The 17,009-nt window shown below is 50.9% G+C and overlaps 1 protein-coding gene across 1 annotated transcript; it reads left to right on the top strand.

Annotated features, from left to right (window-relative positions):
* The first annotated feature begins 15,598 nt into the window (after positions 1–15,598).
* LOC121836657 lies at positions 15,599–16,786 on the top strand. Its single transcript, XM_042291617.1, has one exon. The coding sequence runs from the start codon at positions 15,614–15,616 to the stop codon at positions 16,784–16,786; it is 1,173 nt and encodes a 390-aa protein (XP_042147551.1). The 5' UTR covers positions 15,599–15,613.
* Positions 16,787–17,009: the final 223 nt, after the last annotated feature.

Here is a 17,009-nt window from a genome sequence, read left to right as displayed (position 1 = left end):
AATTGCCCAGTTGCTCCACTACTACTTCAGCATGCGAATGCGACAACACTGTAAGCATATTACGATGAATAGGAACAGACAAGCTCAAGAGATAAAGAAATCAGCAAAGCAGCGCTCGTCTTAGCTTAAGGGCATGGGCGAGAAACACAGGATGTAGGAGATGGCGTTCTTTAGTAGTATGCAGTGAATTCAGATTTTATGTACAGTTTAAAGCCAAAATATTTGTCATTTATTTTTTTACCTGTAAGACGGGGTGACACCATATTGTGCGAGTATACATGAAAAGTGATTTATGTCTTATAACCACTACTATTGTTTGACTTTCAGTCACTGTGTCATCATGTCAGTCAGTATGTCATCATCCTGTGTCATCGTTTCAGTCACTATGTCATCATAAATAGGAATTTTTTCTGCTCACAAGGTTTGTATGTTCCACAGTACAAGTTGACATTGTATGTATAAACCATTTGCAATGCTAAAACCTTTATGCGCATGTAAAGAATTATTTAAACCCCACTATGTAACACTATTTATTTTTTTCAAAAAGGCAGGAGCAGGGTGCAAAAAAATCACCCGACCTCATATAAAGCCACGCGATGTGTGTAAACAATTTATGGAACTGTTACCAAACATGTTGTTTGACAAAACATTCGAGCATGACCCAGGTGTTTACTCGAAATTATTGAAGGCCCAGTGGATTATGCCCGGGAAGTTTTATATTTATACGAGTATTTTTGTCACGTTGAGCCATCGTCGAAATGTTCTCGTTTGGAAAGAACGAAAAAAAAAAAAACAGGAATAGCACGGGGGAAAAGGCAATCAGTGCCATGCGCCAACATAAATCCATCATTTCACTACACAGTACACAGGGACCGAGTAACGAATCCATAATTTCCTTCACAAGCCCCTCTATGCGGAGGGCAAGTTCGTCTGCTCCTTGCGCAAGGGTAGTGGTGACGTCGGAACACTGAGCCCTGATTGGCTGATCGCGATCCCCTATCTGAGCGTCGTCTGCTCCTTTGCAAAGTCGTCTACTCGCAACGTCGTCTGCGTCTGTCTTCCCTTTCCTGTGACTTTCGGAAGTGCAGAGGCCAGGTTCACAAAACGATCTTACGCCAAAAATATGCGTAAGACAAAACTTGAGAACAAATTCGTATTCACGAAACAAAATTTTCGTAAGTTTTGCGCAGGTTACGACGAAATCCTACGACAGCTCCGAAGCTGACTTAATCAAATCAGCATGGCCGACAGCGTCGCGGTCGCGACGACCAACGGACGTTTATTTTTCTACGTGCGCTTCTCACGCGTCCCGACTTCAAGCAGCAAGAAAAGAGTAAAAAGTACTTGAAACAGACCACAAGGAAGAAGAACGCTGGATAAACAAACACCCGGGAAAAACTCCAATGGCCACGATTCCACCGACAACGACCAAGCGAGCACGGCAGATAGGCACAGGCAATCCGACTCGGCGACCTTCTGCCCACGACCGGCTGGCGTGCTGAATGCAATATGCCCGCGCGACCCTTTTGAACCCTTCCCGTCTTGTACTTTGATCGCTGACCTCAATTCTAGATTAAGAGGTCAATCTCCTCCTCTTGTCATCTCCTTGTTTTTCGAGGCAACGGTGACTCTCGCCGGTAAAAAGCGGTGAATCTCCGACAGACGCAGGGAAGCTAAGCAGCCATCGCTTTGACTAGCAGACGTAAAGCAGACGACGTCAACTGCGCCAACCCGCCGACGCCGTTAAAGAGTGAGAAGTCTCGCCGCACACGAAAGGAGGGAAAAAGTATTTCGGAGGGAACTTGCGGACACTAACCACCCTCACCTCTCGGTTCTTAGCAAACAAACGTCGGCGCCTTGGGACACCTCGCCAGTGAGTCCTTTGACTTCCCTCCTTGATGTGCGGCGGCTAGTTCTTAGACAAAAACAACGTACCGCTCGAGTTATTTCGTCTGCCCCCTCTGAATGGCGAAGTCGAGCTCGCTCGACTTCTGAAAGTCGCAGGAAAGGTAAGACACGCAGACGACGTTGCAAAGGAGCAGACGACGGTCAGATAAGGGGTCGCGATCAGCCAATCAGGGATCGGCGTTCTGACGTTACCGCTACTTCCTTTTTCTTGCGCAGAAGACGAAAATGAGCCCACTTGCGAGGCGTATACAAGCCTTCACAAGCCCCTCTATACTTGCGCGCCATCTATCCTCGTGCGAGTGAAGCGCGCTCGGTGCGCCGAACATAATGTGGTCGCCGCGCGAGACAGAGAGTCGTCACATAAATGTATTTCTTCCACCGTGGTCACAGCCAACGAGGTAGAGGGGCTTAGAGTGATAAACCGGAAATTCGTAGCCATAAACAGCTTCGCCGTAAAAAGATAATGAAGGTAGGATATATTCAGAAAAACGCCTTAGCGGTTTTTTCTTGCCAAAGACATGACTTCAAAGACCAGATGAAATGTTTGAATCGTTGTCCGACCGGTGATCTTCTCTCCGTCTTCGACAGTATGGCGGCAACCAGAGCCTGCCGGAATGCGCTGGTGTCAGGCGTAGGTAGCAGGCCAAGTGGGCGAGCGCACTCCAGCTTAGAGCACGTGGAATGAAAGCTCCAGCTGCATAACCCAGGGTTTCTGTGTTTATTTTTCACCCCTGCCCGTTTCGATCTGGATGAGCATCGTAACGGCGTGCAATCGTGTTTCACTACTGCGTGATGCCCGTTAAAGAACCCATAATAGGGGTTGTACTGAATGAACTGTTTAAATTCCACATCTACAGCTGAGACGCCCGACGCCCACTGAGGCTAACTTCCGGGTGTAAAGTATACATACATTATTTCTACTAGGCATCGTAATCGTGATCGGGAGCTAGCTTCTTGAGGGCAGATTCAGCATCTTTCAAGTTGCAGCCAGCCAAACTGGCAAAGAAAAAATGAAGGTTAGCAAAGCTGCCAGGAATAAGCTGGTAGAATGCAGCAGAGATATTTTCTAAAGGCCTTTTAAGAAGGTAAGTCTTGGAGAAATGTAGCTCCGTGGCTTGAATGAAGGTCACTTTAAAGTTACGAAGGCACCTATAGTATTAGACACGTTAAGAATACAGTAGAAGCTCGATCTTCTGAACGTTCTATCGTTGAAAGCATTTTGGAGCACACATAACCAAGGAACAATGGGAGGAAGCTAGCGCGTGTTAAAACATGAGCTTCTGTATTCTTAACCTGCCACCAACTGTAAAAGACGTGTTGCTTTCATTAGGGCCTTGAAGCCACTTATAAACGCAGCATCCCTTTGAAGTTACTACACATGACTGAAGTCTCTACGTGTACACCACACACTGAAACAACAGTAAATGTTATCTTAGCCAATTAAACAAATGAGATATCAAACATTAGAACGACGGCACGAAGCACATGTTGACTCTCCTCCGGAGCACTTTCCAACCGTACGATATCACGTGCCTTGCTCTGACCCTTAATTGGGTTGTAGTAGCTTTCACTGTTTCTTGCTGCGGTGCTCGGTGTGGATGCGTTACTAAAACGACGGTGATTCTACTTTATTGCGTCTGCTCACGTACTAAAATTCGTTCAACTGCATACAGCAGAACTTAGGATACAGGGACGAACAAGGACACTATTGGTCGAAACTCAAATTTGCATTTGAGTGCGTTCGACTGCTTTGCGTCGAGAAACAAAAGCAAGTCCCCGGAACATCAGTGCCTCGTATGATGCCTGCAATCCACTTCAAGGAGTTGTTTCGCACGCAATATAAGAACCAGGGATGTCCTTGTTTCTCGCAGCTGCAACCACGGTGGAAGAAACACGTTTAGGCGAGGACTCTGGGCGCTCTTCCCGCGGGTAGCGAGTGACCTGATCGTGTCGTCACAACGCCATGCGACACCAGGACGATGCCTTGACGTCAACGTCGTCACCGACGTTGACAACGCACGTGACACGACATCAAGACTGCGCTCTGACGTCATATTGCGTTGACAACTACGACGATGTCAACGTTGACGTTGATGACGACGATGACAACGTCATGGGTCGTCAATGTGACGGTGTCCTTGTCAATCTAACGTCATAAGGACGCTTGGTGTCAGTTCGTTGACGTCGTTGCCGACATGACGCAACTCGACGTCACTAAGACGTCCCGACAGCTTCACGACATCGACGTCATCGTTGACGACGTTACACAACGTCAAGACTTCGTCGTGACTGCGCGTCGACGTTGATGCAGGCGAAGGCAACGACGTTACACGCCGTCAAGGCTTCGTCGTGACGTTGACGTTCACGACTACGTCAGGACGACGTTAACGTGACGTCATAGCGATGCTTGACGTTACCTGGGGCGTCGACGTCAACGTTGACGTCGACGACCCCGTCCACGCCTTCCTCGATGTGGTTTGCGACTTCATGACCGCCTTACAACGGCAACTTGATGTCGCGTAACGGCGTCGTCCTCAACGCGACGCGATGTCACGTCTGCGTCAAACGGCGACATGATGTCGCGTAATGGCATCCTCCTCAACTTGACGTCACGATTGGGTTACAATAGCGACTTCAAGTCGCCAAACGGCATCATCCTCGACGCGACGCCATGTCACGATGGCCTTACGAAAGCATCTTGGCGTCGCGTAACGTCGTCGACCATGACGTCGGGGCGTCGTCGTGTCGTGGTGCTTTGACGTTACCTCTGACGTCAAAATCATAACAAAATGTATTGCCCATATGACCTTGAACTGTGTCGTTGCTTGATCGCAGCGAAGGTGGCACTGCGATCAAAGTGGCTTGGTTCCACCTGATCGCTTTCCCCATTTTGAGGTGCAACTGAAATCATGAGTGGAGCCTGTAGCTCCGTCTCACTCGTACCTTCTAGTACATTCTAGCGTGGCGGCGGTGAGGTACAGCAAGAAGCGGTGAGCTAAGGAATGCCGGACCAACACTGGGAGAAAAAACCCGAGGGGTCGGTTCGGGAAGGATCCCATGCTTGGGCTCCATCTATCCCCGTGCGAGTGAAGCGCGCTCGGTGCGCCGAACATAATTTGGCCGCCGCGTCGGACAGCGAGTCACCACCAAAAGCCTAGTTCACATGCAGCGGTTTTGGCCCTAGAGCAGCGCGATTTCTGCCGTCGCGGCGCTCTGGCCAGCACCAGCGGTTGAGCGGCACGAGCGCCGCGACGGCAGAAATCGCGCCGCTCTAGGGCCAAAATCGCTGCATGTGAACTAGGCTTTAATGTTGTGCTTCCACCGTGGGCACAACAAGAAGCGGCAAGCGAGGAAATGCGGGACCACCGCTAGGAGAAACAACTAGAGCGGTCGGTTTGGGTGGGACCCGATACTTGGGCGCCATCTATCCCCGTGCGAGTGAAGCGCTCAGTGCGCCGAATATAATGTGGTCGCCGCGTCAGACAGAGAGTTATCAACTAAATGTTTCTTCCACCGTAGCCGCAACGCAGTCAAACGCGCTCAATCTCTCCCAAACGCAACTGTGTGTAGGGGTCTTCATACCTAGCTTCGTTCGATTTACGTGCACCTCCTGCATCGGTGCAGAAAAGTGCAGGGCGGTGTACGTTGGGCCGTACCTCAATGCATATACCGGAAGTACACTGCCCTATACTTTTCTGCAACGGTGCAGGAGGTGCAGGTAAATCGAACGAAACTCCCATGGACCCCTTTCTCCGCAAACACCACAAGGCGGTTCTCGAGTCTTTGACGTTCTACAGCCTCTATCCTTTAAAAGTGGCACCAATCATTGTTGTGGAAATGCTCGATAGACGTGCCCCGAGCCATTTCTGGGAAGAACATGGCGTCTCAAATATTGCTCAGAGTTGCGCTGCGCCGCCATTTACATCCTAGTTCCACTAAATAAGCTACGGTTCAGAGTAACTACACTTGGCCATATTGAGACTTAAAATTATGGTTGCCAGTTATCTGAAGCTTTATTTGAAATCACAGGAAACGATTTTCCGTCCTCCACAAATGTTTAAACGGTTCGTTGCAAAGCAAAGCCATACTGCCGCGCGCCAAGTAGGCAGCGCGGCCGTAGCCTAACGGTCATCGCGCTTGCCTCCCACGCGAATGGCCAGGGTTCGATTCCTGGCCGCGGCTACGCATTTTTGTTTACACTGTAATGGGATGTTCTGGTGAATTCGAGAACCGTCTAGCTGATTCGAGGTTAGAATGTTCTACGCGTCGAACCTTCTACATCGAATGCTCCAGAAGCCAACGCGTGTACAAAAGCGGCTCTGCCCGGCAAGCAGGAGTCAGTTTCGTCCCAGCGTTCGACTCTGCTGCTACGCCGACATCGACGCCCGCGACGCTCTGTTATTATCTTTTGTACCCTTTTATTTTTGGCACAAGTTCGCCACATTAAACCTTTATTTCTTCCTGTTTATTTTTTGTTTATTGGTCACCACCCGTGACATTTTGGTGGAGGTGAGGGGTACCACATGCCCGTGCAGCGTTCCCCTCCAAGGGCCCGCAGCGCAAGTCCGATTCCCGGCTTGGTGAGAAGACCACTCACCGCGGAACCTGAACCTCGGACCAGCCGCCGCATTAAGGGAGAGGATCCTGAGTACGGTCTGCTGCCGGACAAGCCGAGGCCCAGGAAGACGGCGATGGCCAACCAGTCGGAGATCCCGGCCGCTTCTGCCGTCGTATACTTGCCCGTCGCACCCCGGACTCCGACGCCTTTCACCGGGGAGATCCACGAGGACGTTGAAGATTGGCTACAACGTTACGAAAGAGTGGCCCGCCATAACCGACGGACACCGGAGCAGTGCCTTCAGAACGTCTACTTTACTCTGAAAGGCACGGCACGCACCTGGTTCGAGAACCACGAAGCGACCATTGCGTCGTGGGAAGAATTGTAGGCCGAGCTGCGACGGACCTTTGCGAACCAGCACCGACGGCAGCGTGCCGAAGAACTCCTACGAGCGAGAACCCAAGGGCCGACCGAGAGCGTCACAAGCTTCGTCGAAGACGTTCTCCACCTCCTGAATCGCGCCGACCCAATCGCTCCTGAAGAGAAAAAGCTGCGAGTCTTGATGCGCGGCGTCAAGGAAAACATCTTCGGTGGCCTTGTGCGGAGCGCGCCTACCACCGTCGGAGCTTTCATCGCCGAAGCAACCATCATCGAGCGCGCGCCTCAGGCACGTGCTTCCCACTACCAGCGACATCCAGGCGTCGCTGCACCCACACCGCTTAACGGAGAAAGCACTCCGGATACACCGGACATCCGGGAAATTATCCGAGAGGTTGTCCGGGAGGAACTGCAAAAGTTGCTGCCAACTACCAACCGTCCGCCAACCCTTTCCATCGCCGGGGCTGTCCGTGCATCGGGCGCTCCAACCAGTGGTTCCCGTCCCAACGGTGGCACTGGAGGAACCCATGTTGAGCTACGCCGCGATGGCCCGACGACCGCCGCAAGCCCCCCTCCAAGCCACGTCGCCACCCCGAAGAGACGCCCCAACGCCGCATTACCCCCGACGACAGGAAGATCAAGCGCACGTTCACCCAGAGCAACCTGCGCCGAGGAAGACAGACGTCTGGAGGACGGCCGACCGACGCCCGCTGTGTTACCACTGCGGGGAAGCTGACCATGTGTACCGCCGATGCCTATACCGACGACTCGGGCTGCGCGGATTCCACCCAAACGACCCCTGCCCCCGGTATGGTGAACGCCCTCGGGAGATCGACGAGTACCTGCGACGACCTCAGTCCCCCGAACCTGCGTCCCGCCGAGAGTTCCGATCACCGTCGTCACGACGTCCAGCTTCGCCGATTCACCGACCCCGACGTAAAAGCCTGTCACCCCTCGCTCCTCGCCGGGGAAACTAGGCGCGACAACCCCTGGAGGTGGAGTTGCCGAAGACGACGGACGCCAAGATCCTCCACGAACGTCGGAGGGCCCCCACTCGAACGCTACCAGAGATCGAAACGACGGCCCTGCAACGTTGTCTAATAACCTAAACGTCGTCATCGACGGCCACGACGCATCAGCGCTCGTGGACACCGGAGCAGACTACTCAGTCTTTAGTGGGAGGCTCTCCCGCCGCCTTCGAAAAGTCACCACGCCGTGGGATGGACCACAAATACGCACCGCCGGAAGGCACCTCATCACACCAGTCGGGAGATGCACTGCTCGCGTCGAGATCCACGGTGAGACGTGCCCTGTGAAGTTCGTCGTTCTGCAAGGCTGTTCAGGGGACGTTATCCTCGGAATGGACTTTCTCTGCGAGTATGGCGCCGTAATCGACCTCGCGGCAAACCAGCTGACGCTGCGAAAGCCTGTTTTACCGCCGGTGGAGACCAACACGACGTCAACCGCGATCCGAGTTATCGCCGACCATGTGAACGTACCGCCGCGGTCGAGTGTTTTCGTCACCGTCATAACCGACGCAGCCATGCACGGTGAAGCTCTTCTAGAAGGCAGCGTCCAACTGCTCCTTGAGAAAGGAATTGGCGTCGCACGAGGCGTAACGGATCTCCAAGAATGACGTACAACTGGTTTTGTGACAAACTTCCGAGAGGAGCCGCAGCACCTAACGAAGGGTACCACTGTGGGCCACATTGAGGAGCTTCAGGCGCCAGTCGTGGTCACTGCAATCTCCGAAGAAACCTCGTCGTCACAGCAGAACAGCACGCCGCCGCCGCCGATCGAGATTGACCCCGAGCTCCCAGCTCCTAAGCGCCGGCAACTGGTTGATCTCCTCGCTGAATACCGTGACTGTTTTGCCACGTCGTCGAAAGTTAGCCAAACACCAATGGCGAAACATCGCGTTATTACCGACGACGACGCGCTCCCTGTCCACCAGTCGCCGTATCGAGTCTCCTTAAAGGAGAGGAAGGTGATTCAGGATCAAGTCCAAGAAATGCTCGACGACGACATCATTCAACTCTCAAGAAGTCCATGGGCGTCCCCAGTCGTCCTTGTAAAGAAGAAGGACGGAACCCTGCGGTTCTGCGTGGACTATCATCGACTGAACGCTGTGACGAAGAAGGACGTCTATCCGCTCCCCCGCATCGACGGTACGTTAGACCGACTCCGCCACTCCCGATATTTTTCGTCGATGGATCTGAAGAGTGGCTACTGGCAGATTGAAGTCGACGAACGCGACCGGGAGAAAACTGCCTTCGTCACTCCCGACGGACTGTACGAATTCAAAGTGATGCCGTTCGGGCTTTGTACTGCGCCAGTCACCTTCCAGCGTGCCATGGACACCGTGCTGGCAGGTCTGAAATGGCAGAGCTGCCTCGTCTACCTCGACGACGTCGTGGTATTTTCACAAGATTTCGACGAGCACCTGAAACGACTTCGGGCCGTGCTTCAAGCCATCAAGACCGCCGGCCTGTCACTCAAGCCAAAAAAAGTGTCGATTCGCCTATTGTGAACTTAAGTTCCTTGGCCACGTCGTGAGCAACAAAGGTGTTCTCCCTGACCTTGAGAAGACCCGCGCCGTGGCTGCATTTACGCCGCCGTCTGACAAGAAGGCCGTGAGAAGATTCCTCGGACTTTGTGCCTACTACAGACGATTTGTTCGGGACTTCGCCAAGCTGTCCGCACCGCTGACGCACCTCACGAAGGACGCCGTAAAGTTCGAATGGACAGACGAACACCAGCGGTCATTCGATGAGCTGAAACGAAGACTCCAGACGCCCCCGATTCTTGGCCATTTCGACCAGTTCGCTGATACAGAGATCAACACGGACGCCAGTAACACCGGACTTGGCGGGGTGCTTGTTCAAAGGCAGGACGGGGCAGAGCGAGTCATCGCATACGCGAGTCGGACGCAGTCTAAGGCGGAGAGGAACTACTCTACAACGGAAAAGGAGTGCCTTGCTGTCATCTGGGCAATAACAAAGTTTTGCCCATATCTGTATGGAAGTCCTTTTCGCGTGGTCACGGGCCACCACTCGCTCTGCTGGCTCGCGAATCTGAAAGACCCCTCTGGACGCCTCGCCCGGTGGAGCATACGACTGCAGGAGTTCGACATGACCGTTGTGTACAAGTCCGGCCGGAAGCACCATGACGCCGACTGCCTGTCAAGAGGTCCTGTCGAGGCCGGTCCTGCCTGTATCGAAGACGACGGCGATGAGTGTTTCCTCGGCGCTTTGGAGGTCAGCGACATAACAGCACTCCAACGAGACGACCCTGAACTGCGAGCGCTCATCGAGCACTTAGAGGGACAAGCGAGTTCGGTTCCCCGTACTTTCTTAAGGATCCTGCATACATTCTCCATGCGGCGAGGGGTGCTGTACAAGAACTTTGTCAGCAACAACACAGCATGGCTGTTGGTTGTTCCCGCCAGCCTTCGAGACGAAATATTCCAAGGATGCCATGACGACCCAACGGCTGGACACCATGGCTACAGCAGGACGCTCGCCAGGATTCGAGAGAAGTACTACTGGGCGAGGCTACCGAAGACCGTTCACCTATACATTCGATCATGCCACGAGTGTCAGCGACGCAAGAAAGCGCCAACGAAGCCGTCAGGACTTCTGCATCCGATTTCTCCCCCGTCTATGCCGTTCCAGCACATCGGAATGGTTTTACTTGGCCCTTTCCCATCGTCAACGTCGGGAAACCGCTGGATTATCGTCGCCACCGATTATCTCACACGGTACGCCGAGACGAAAGCCCTTCCAGCAGGCACGGCTGTTGAAGTCGCCAAGTTTTTCATTGAGTCCATTGTCCTCCGGCACGGCGCCCCTGAAATCCTCATCACACACTCTTAGAAAAAAGGGTCAGTATAGTCCTCCCTAAAGGGAGGAACGCTCTTGAAACATATGTTCCTTCAGAAAGGGAGAAACTTTCGTCCCTTAAGCAGGGGAGGAAAAGTTCCTCCGTCGACTGCATCTCATTATGGCGGCCACGAATCGAGCAAATCGAGCTCGGTAAGGCTTAACGAGAACACTAAGTCTATTGCACGAAGCGAGAGGAGCAGGAAATAAAAACGTAACACGAGCTTTCCGCGAACTGTATTTATATCCGAAGTTTCCTTACCCCTGCAGGTAAAGAAACTTACGTTTCGAAAGCATGCAGTTACTCAGTCTTCTCATCGTCAGCACTGCGATGTTCAACGGAGACAACCGGCACTCAGTTCGCGCACTTTATGACCTACCTTTGCTAATCCTCGAGTCACCATTCCTTCGTCAACCGTTGCGTCAACCGCACATCACGGAGGAGTGAAAAGGTGAAAATCATTCGCCCGCAAAACCAAAAGCCGCTCTCAAAAAAAAGCAAATCCGAAGCAACCTCTTGGCTCATCTCAGCACGGTAACACGAAATTATGGCGTAGTGGCGTAGCCGCGTAGCGTAAAAGGATGTTAAATCGCTTGCCACCAGGTGGCAGGGTCAAGCAGAGTAATCGCACGTAGCTAGGCTAGGTGGCGCTAGGTACCGCCCAATTCATGTTTTACAAAAAAATATTTGTATTTCCTTACGCCACAATTGCGTTTCCTCTTCTTCGGAATCTCTAACACATGTAGACAGACACGTTGCGCACACTACAAACATCAGGTCAACATATATTGAACGCATACACAGGCATCGCACATACAAACATCAATACAACAGCACACTACCCCGATCACTACTACCGAGCCCTGCGTTTCCGCCTTTTATAGTGGTCGTTTTGAACGTACGGAATTTTTCGGTGACTCCCTAAGCAAAAACAAATATTCCGCACATGTTCATTTTTTTCCTGCAATGTCATACATCTGAGGCTATTTTTAATGGCTCAGGGGATGAATCTCTTATTAAAAAGAAGACGCTCGATCATGCCATAATTATTTGAAAGCCAATAAATCGAGCCGCTCCAATGTGGTTCCAAGCCATGAGTTTGTTTTCCCGCATGGCCCTTCGTAGCCAGTATTTATATTATAGTGTTCGTTTTCCTATTTGTGCTGGTCGCGCAAAGCTGCAATTGCCGTCTTGAATTAATCTCAGTGGAGCGGATATCCACTCAGCTGGAAGTGATGCTTCACGGGCACAGAAATCGCTTTTCGATCAACTTGAATGCAGTCAAAGCCGCGACTTGCGACAACTTTTAAGTGTACGGAGCTGCGCCGTTGCGAGCTCGAAAACTTCTAGCGCTCATCCCAGCGCGCCAATTAGAGGGCAGTTTCTACAGGAACCGTAATATATTTAAACAGTAAAATAAAGGATAGCGTTTTTGTTTTTTTTTTTCGATTTTGCCTGTCTTTTTTTTTTTTATGCTAAACTTCCATTATAAATATACGTACTTTCCGTCATACTTTCGTAGTGTTGTCTTTTCCCCAGAGCGCAATCGCTCTCGGGGACCGACAGTCACATTGGCCACTGCACGATAGGAGCTTACCGTTCAGACCAGCGTTCCAACATGACTATCCACACGTCGATCGACTGCACCTAATCCCTCAAGTGGTTTTAAACTCTTTAATGTAAAGCGGAATGTCATCCTGCGACACCCCGGCCCCTCCGATAACGGCCCGACCAGCGGCATCAATGCCCGACAGTTTACGTCATCTCATCTTGTTGTTACACCACTGATGCGCGAACACACGGTCACATCGGCGATAATTCCAGTCTTCTGTTCACAACCCACAACACTGCCATCACGATGTCGCTGACACGAAGAAATACAGAACCACGTTGCCGATGTTGCTGACACGCAGAAGAATCACGTTGAACGGCGGTTGGCACTCGGCACGGAAGGCACCCAGGCAGCCGGCAGGAAAACTTGCCTTCCTTGGACGCAGTTCCCGCGATTTCCATAACGTCGAAAACGTCGACACAGTTCCTCGTGGTTTCGCTGCTGTAGTTCCGCGTGTGTCCCGCAAATTGGAGACGGCCGAGAAGGCCGTCCGTCTTACCCAGTGTATGTAGCGCTGCTGGCACTGCTCCAGAACTTCGCTGTTTCTAGCGGCTTCGTTAGCTCGTTTGATAAAATTAGTGGTAAAAACGTCAATGCAACCGAAATGTTCTGCACGTTTGGACTAGAAGACGGGATTACAGGCGGCCTTCGCTGCCGCTGAAGCTCAATCAACTCAACATTAATTTATTAAACAAAGTGCGCGATGTGCTCGAAAAACGAAACCGAAAGAAGATGGGGGGGGGGGGGGGGGGGGGGGGGTGAAAGCTTTCTCCGGTCTGCCTGGAGAAGGAGGAAAACGTCTCGGAGAATAATAAGGACTTTAATTTTCCTTTCATCGGTCTGGGTTTGTTTATGTGTGTTTTGGTAAAAAAAAAAAAAAAAAAAACTTTACAAAAAAAAAAAAAAATTTTTTTTTCTGGGGATCGAACCGTTGACCATTTGCACTTGGTCAGTAGCGCGATGTTCTACCCCTGCGCCAACTGAACAAGGAGGAACTCGCCCTCCTCCTTTCATCTGAACTGCCGTTCCTCCCTTCTCTGGGCAACTTGTCCGCAACAAGGAGGAACAGTCGCTTTTGCTACCTTTCTCCTCCCTTTTTTCTTAGAGTGCAGACCGTGGATCTTCGTTCATGGCCCAGCTGACGCAAGAGATCCTTCGTCTCAGTGGCACCGGCCACCGTCGAACCACTGCATACCACCCGCAGACCAACGGGCTGACCGAGCGACTCATCAAGACACTCGCCGATATGATCTCTATGTACGTCGACGTAGAGCACAAGACGTGGGACGAGGTGTTGCCCTACGTCACGTTCGCCTACAGTACGGCGGTTCAGACACTACTGGATTCACCCCTTTCCAGCTGGTACATGGTCGGAAGGTAACGACCATGCTGGACGCAATGCTGCCCCATGAGCCATCTGACAATGAGAGCGACGACGTCCAGGCGGTTGCTCAACGCGCCGAAAAAGCCCGCCAGCTCGCCCGACTCATGAATCAAGACCAGCAACGTGTAGACGCGGGCCGCTACAACCTTCGTCGCAGGTACGTTCACTTCCAGCCCGGAGACAGGGTGTGGGTGTGGACGCCCATCCGTCGCCGCGGCCTCAGTGAGAAACTGCTGAAACGGTACTTTGGACCATACAAGGTACTTCGTCGCCTCGGCGAGCTGAACTACGAGGTGATGCCCGACGGAACAAGAACATCATCACGCCGCCCACCACGACCTGAAGTCGTCCACGTCGTGCGCCTGAAGCCGTACTACGCTCGATACGACTGTGGATCTTATGTGTTTCAAATGACTCTTTAGTTTGCCGTTCTTTTTATGTGCTTTGTTCTGTTCTGTGTTGCATCGGGGCGATGCACTTCTTAAGGGGGGAGTAATTCCGCGCGCAAAGTAGGCAGCGCGGCCGTAGCCTAACGGTTATCGCGCTTGCCTCCCACGCGAATGGCCAGGGTTCGATTCCTGGCCGCGGGTACGCATTTTTGTTTACACTGTAATGGGATGTTGTGGTGAATTCGAGAACCGTCTAGCTGATTCGAGGTTAGAATGTTCTACGCGTCGAACCTTCTACATCGAATGCTCCAGAAGCCAACGCGTGTACAAAAGCGGCTCCGCCCGGCAAGCAGAAGTCAGTTTCGTCCCAGCGTTCGACTCTCCTGCTACGCTGACATCGACGCCCGCGACGCTCTGTTATTATCTTTTGTACCCTTTTATTTTTGGCACAAGTTCGCCACATTAAACCTTTATTTATTCCTGTTTATTTTTTGTTTATTGGTCACCACCCGTGACAATATTACATGAGCTTCCTAACACCGAACCTAATGCCTGAGGGATTCTCACTTTTAAATCACAACGATCTGTAGTTCCGTCTCTTCTGCACAAGCACAAAAATGGCGGCGCCCACAACAACGTCGCGGAAGGAAGTTCCGAGACTCTAAGCGCAGCTCATTTAGTAGCTCTAGATCTTCCTAAGGACTGCGCGTAGCACGTGCGTTGTGCATCGACGCAACTTACTCTACTTTTCAAACATGAAGGGGCTTCCGATTTACTAAAATAATGAATAAAGCCCTCTCTTAACACCGCTGATTAAAACGTCAATGAAACATTTAAGCACCAATTCTCCAGCTGAACGTCAAAAGAACCAAGAAGCGCGAGATCTGTTCAAAATTTCCGAATATTCTTCTAAACCAACTTGTCTCCTCCAAGACGTTAAAACGTACAGCCGAAGGCTCTAACTAAATCTCCAACTTCGTTTTCCGTGTAGCATTTATGCTTTCCACCACCGGTGACGTACACAACCTTCACTGGCTTGCAAAGACAAAGCGTCTGGAAGTCGCTTAGTACGTAGACAGTGGTTCTTGTTTGTAAACTGCAAAAAGGTTCCTAAACCCTTTCTTTTTTTTTGTAAACACCACAAGACTATGTTCCAATCTTTGACATTCCGTTGAACTTCCGGTTCATAAAGAGGATAAACAAAGCCCACTGCTTGGAACGCAAAAAACAAAAAAAAAACAACAAAAAAACAACAACAAAACAACAACAATAAAACAGGAAGCGCGAGGTCCGTTCAAATTTCTCTAATATTCTTGTAAAACAACTTGTCTTCTAGACACTAAATCGTACCACCAAATGCCCTCGTCTCGCTAAATCTCAAACTTTGTTGTTCCTGTAACTTTTATGCTTTCTAGCGTTACATGAGCAAACTTGACGGGCTTGCAAAGACGGAGTGACCGGAAGTCACTTCAGACTTTGGTGGGCACGGTGGCATCGCCAAGATGACAGTCGTTAACACCTTCGTGTTCATTGCACAGGTACTGCTGCTTCTGCCGCCGCACTGGGCCGGTGACGCCGTCAAAAGCTGTCCGGCGGCGATTCATCGAGCTGAGCGCATCATCACGGCTGATAACAAGGAAACAGCGACTCATACAGACCGAAATTTTCTTCGGTGGACCTTCAACGAAAACCTGGAATTCTCAAGATTCACATCGCCATCGACATCGGCTACCTCAGCGCCAGCGCTGCCAAGTAAAAAAGACCACCCCCGATCTTCACTCCACTGTGGGCACGGTGGCATCGCCAAGATGACAGTCGTTAACACCTTCGTGTTCATTGCACAGGTAGGAAGACGCTATCCTTTCTGTTACCGTAGCAACAACCTTTGTCTTTTTTTGCTGCCGTGCCCACGGACCTGTTTTGCCTTGTTGTGTGAAATGCGTGCACGATTTGCTGATTTGCTCATGCTGTGCGGAGATATAGAGACCAATCCCGGTCCTGACAGGGCAGCGATGATGGAAATGTTAACTAATATCTCGGTCGACATTAAGGAAATTAAGCTGAGCCAGGCAGCGACAACATCGAGACTAGAGAAAATAGAATCGCGCCTCGAAGGCCTTGAAGAACTCAGGTCCGTTGTGAACAAAAACTGCGACAAGACCAACCGCCTCGAAGCCACCATCACATCACTCTCGAACAAAATTGATGATTTAGAGAACCGTAGCAGAAGAAACAATCTAATTATTTTTGGTCTTTCTGAACTACCTAACGAAGAGAGTAGCACCCTTGAGGATAGAGTAACTAAAGAGATTCTTGGTGGAAAACTAAATGTAAAGATTAATGGAATCGATCGTATACATCGCCTTGGGAGGCCAGCTCATGGCAAAACCCGTCCAGTAATATTTCGACTCGTAAACTTTAAAGATAAATTGAATATTTTACGCAACTGCAATAAATTGAAAAATGAACGACTCTCGATTAGTGAAGACTACTCAAAGCGAATTCAGGGCATTAGAAAAAAATTACTTGATAGCTTGAAATCAAATAAACTTGCTGGTGATAAGGTCACGCTTACCTATGACAAAATTAAGATAAATGGCACAATATACATTTGGAATGAGGCCATAAACGATAAGGTTCCCATATCTGAGGAAACCCGGAATCCCAGTACGTGACCAAGCCCTACTCAAGTCAACCGTGCATATGAATTTCGATTACTAAACCTAAACGCGCGAAGCATCGTAAATAAAACTGATAAACTTGAAGCTGCTGTTTTGAATACCCAACCTGATATTATAGCAATGACAGAAACTTGGCTATCAGACAGCATTCTTGACTGTGAAATCACGCCCCCAAACTATACGATTTTGCGCAAGGATAGAGGTTCTCGCGGTGGTG

Source organism: Ixodes scapularis, unplaced genomic scaffold (assembly GCF_016920785.2).
Source record: "Ixodes scapularis isolate PalLabHiFi unplaced genomic scaffold, ASM1692078v2 PGA_scaffold0__279_contigs__length_252992795, whole genome shotgun sequence".
Taxonomy (NCBI): Eukaryota; Metazoa; Arthropoda; class Arachnida; order Ixodida; family Ixodidae; genus Ixodes; species Ixodes scapularis.
Note: the sequence above shows the minus strand (reverse complement) of the source record. Positions and strands in the feature narration are given on the sequence as shown.

Excerpts from the sequence above, each read along its gene's own strand:
- LOC121836657 (XM_042291617.1), top strand. The coding sequence starts at position 15,614 with ATGACAGTCGTTAACACCTTCGTGTTCATTGCACAGGTACTGCTGCTT.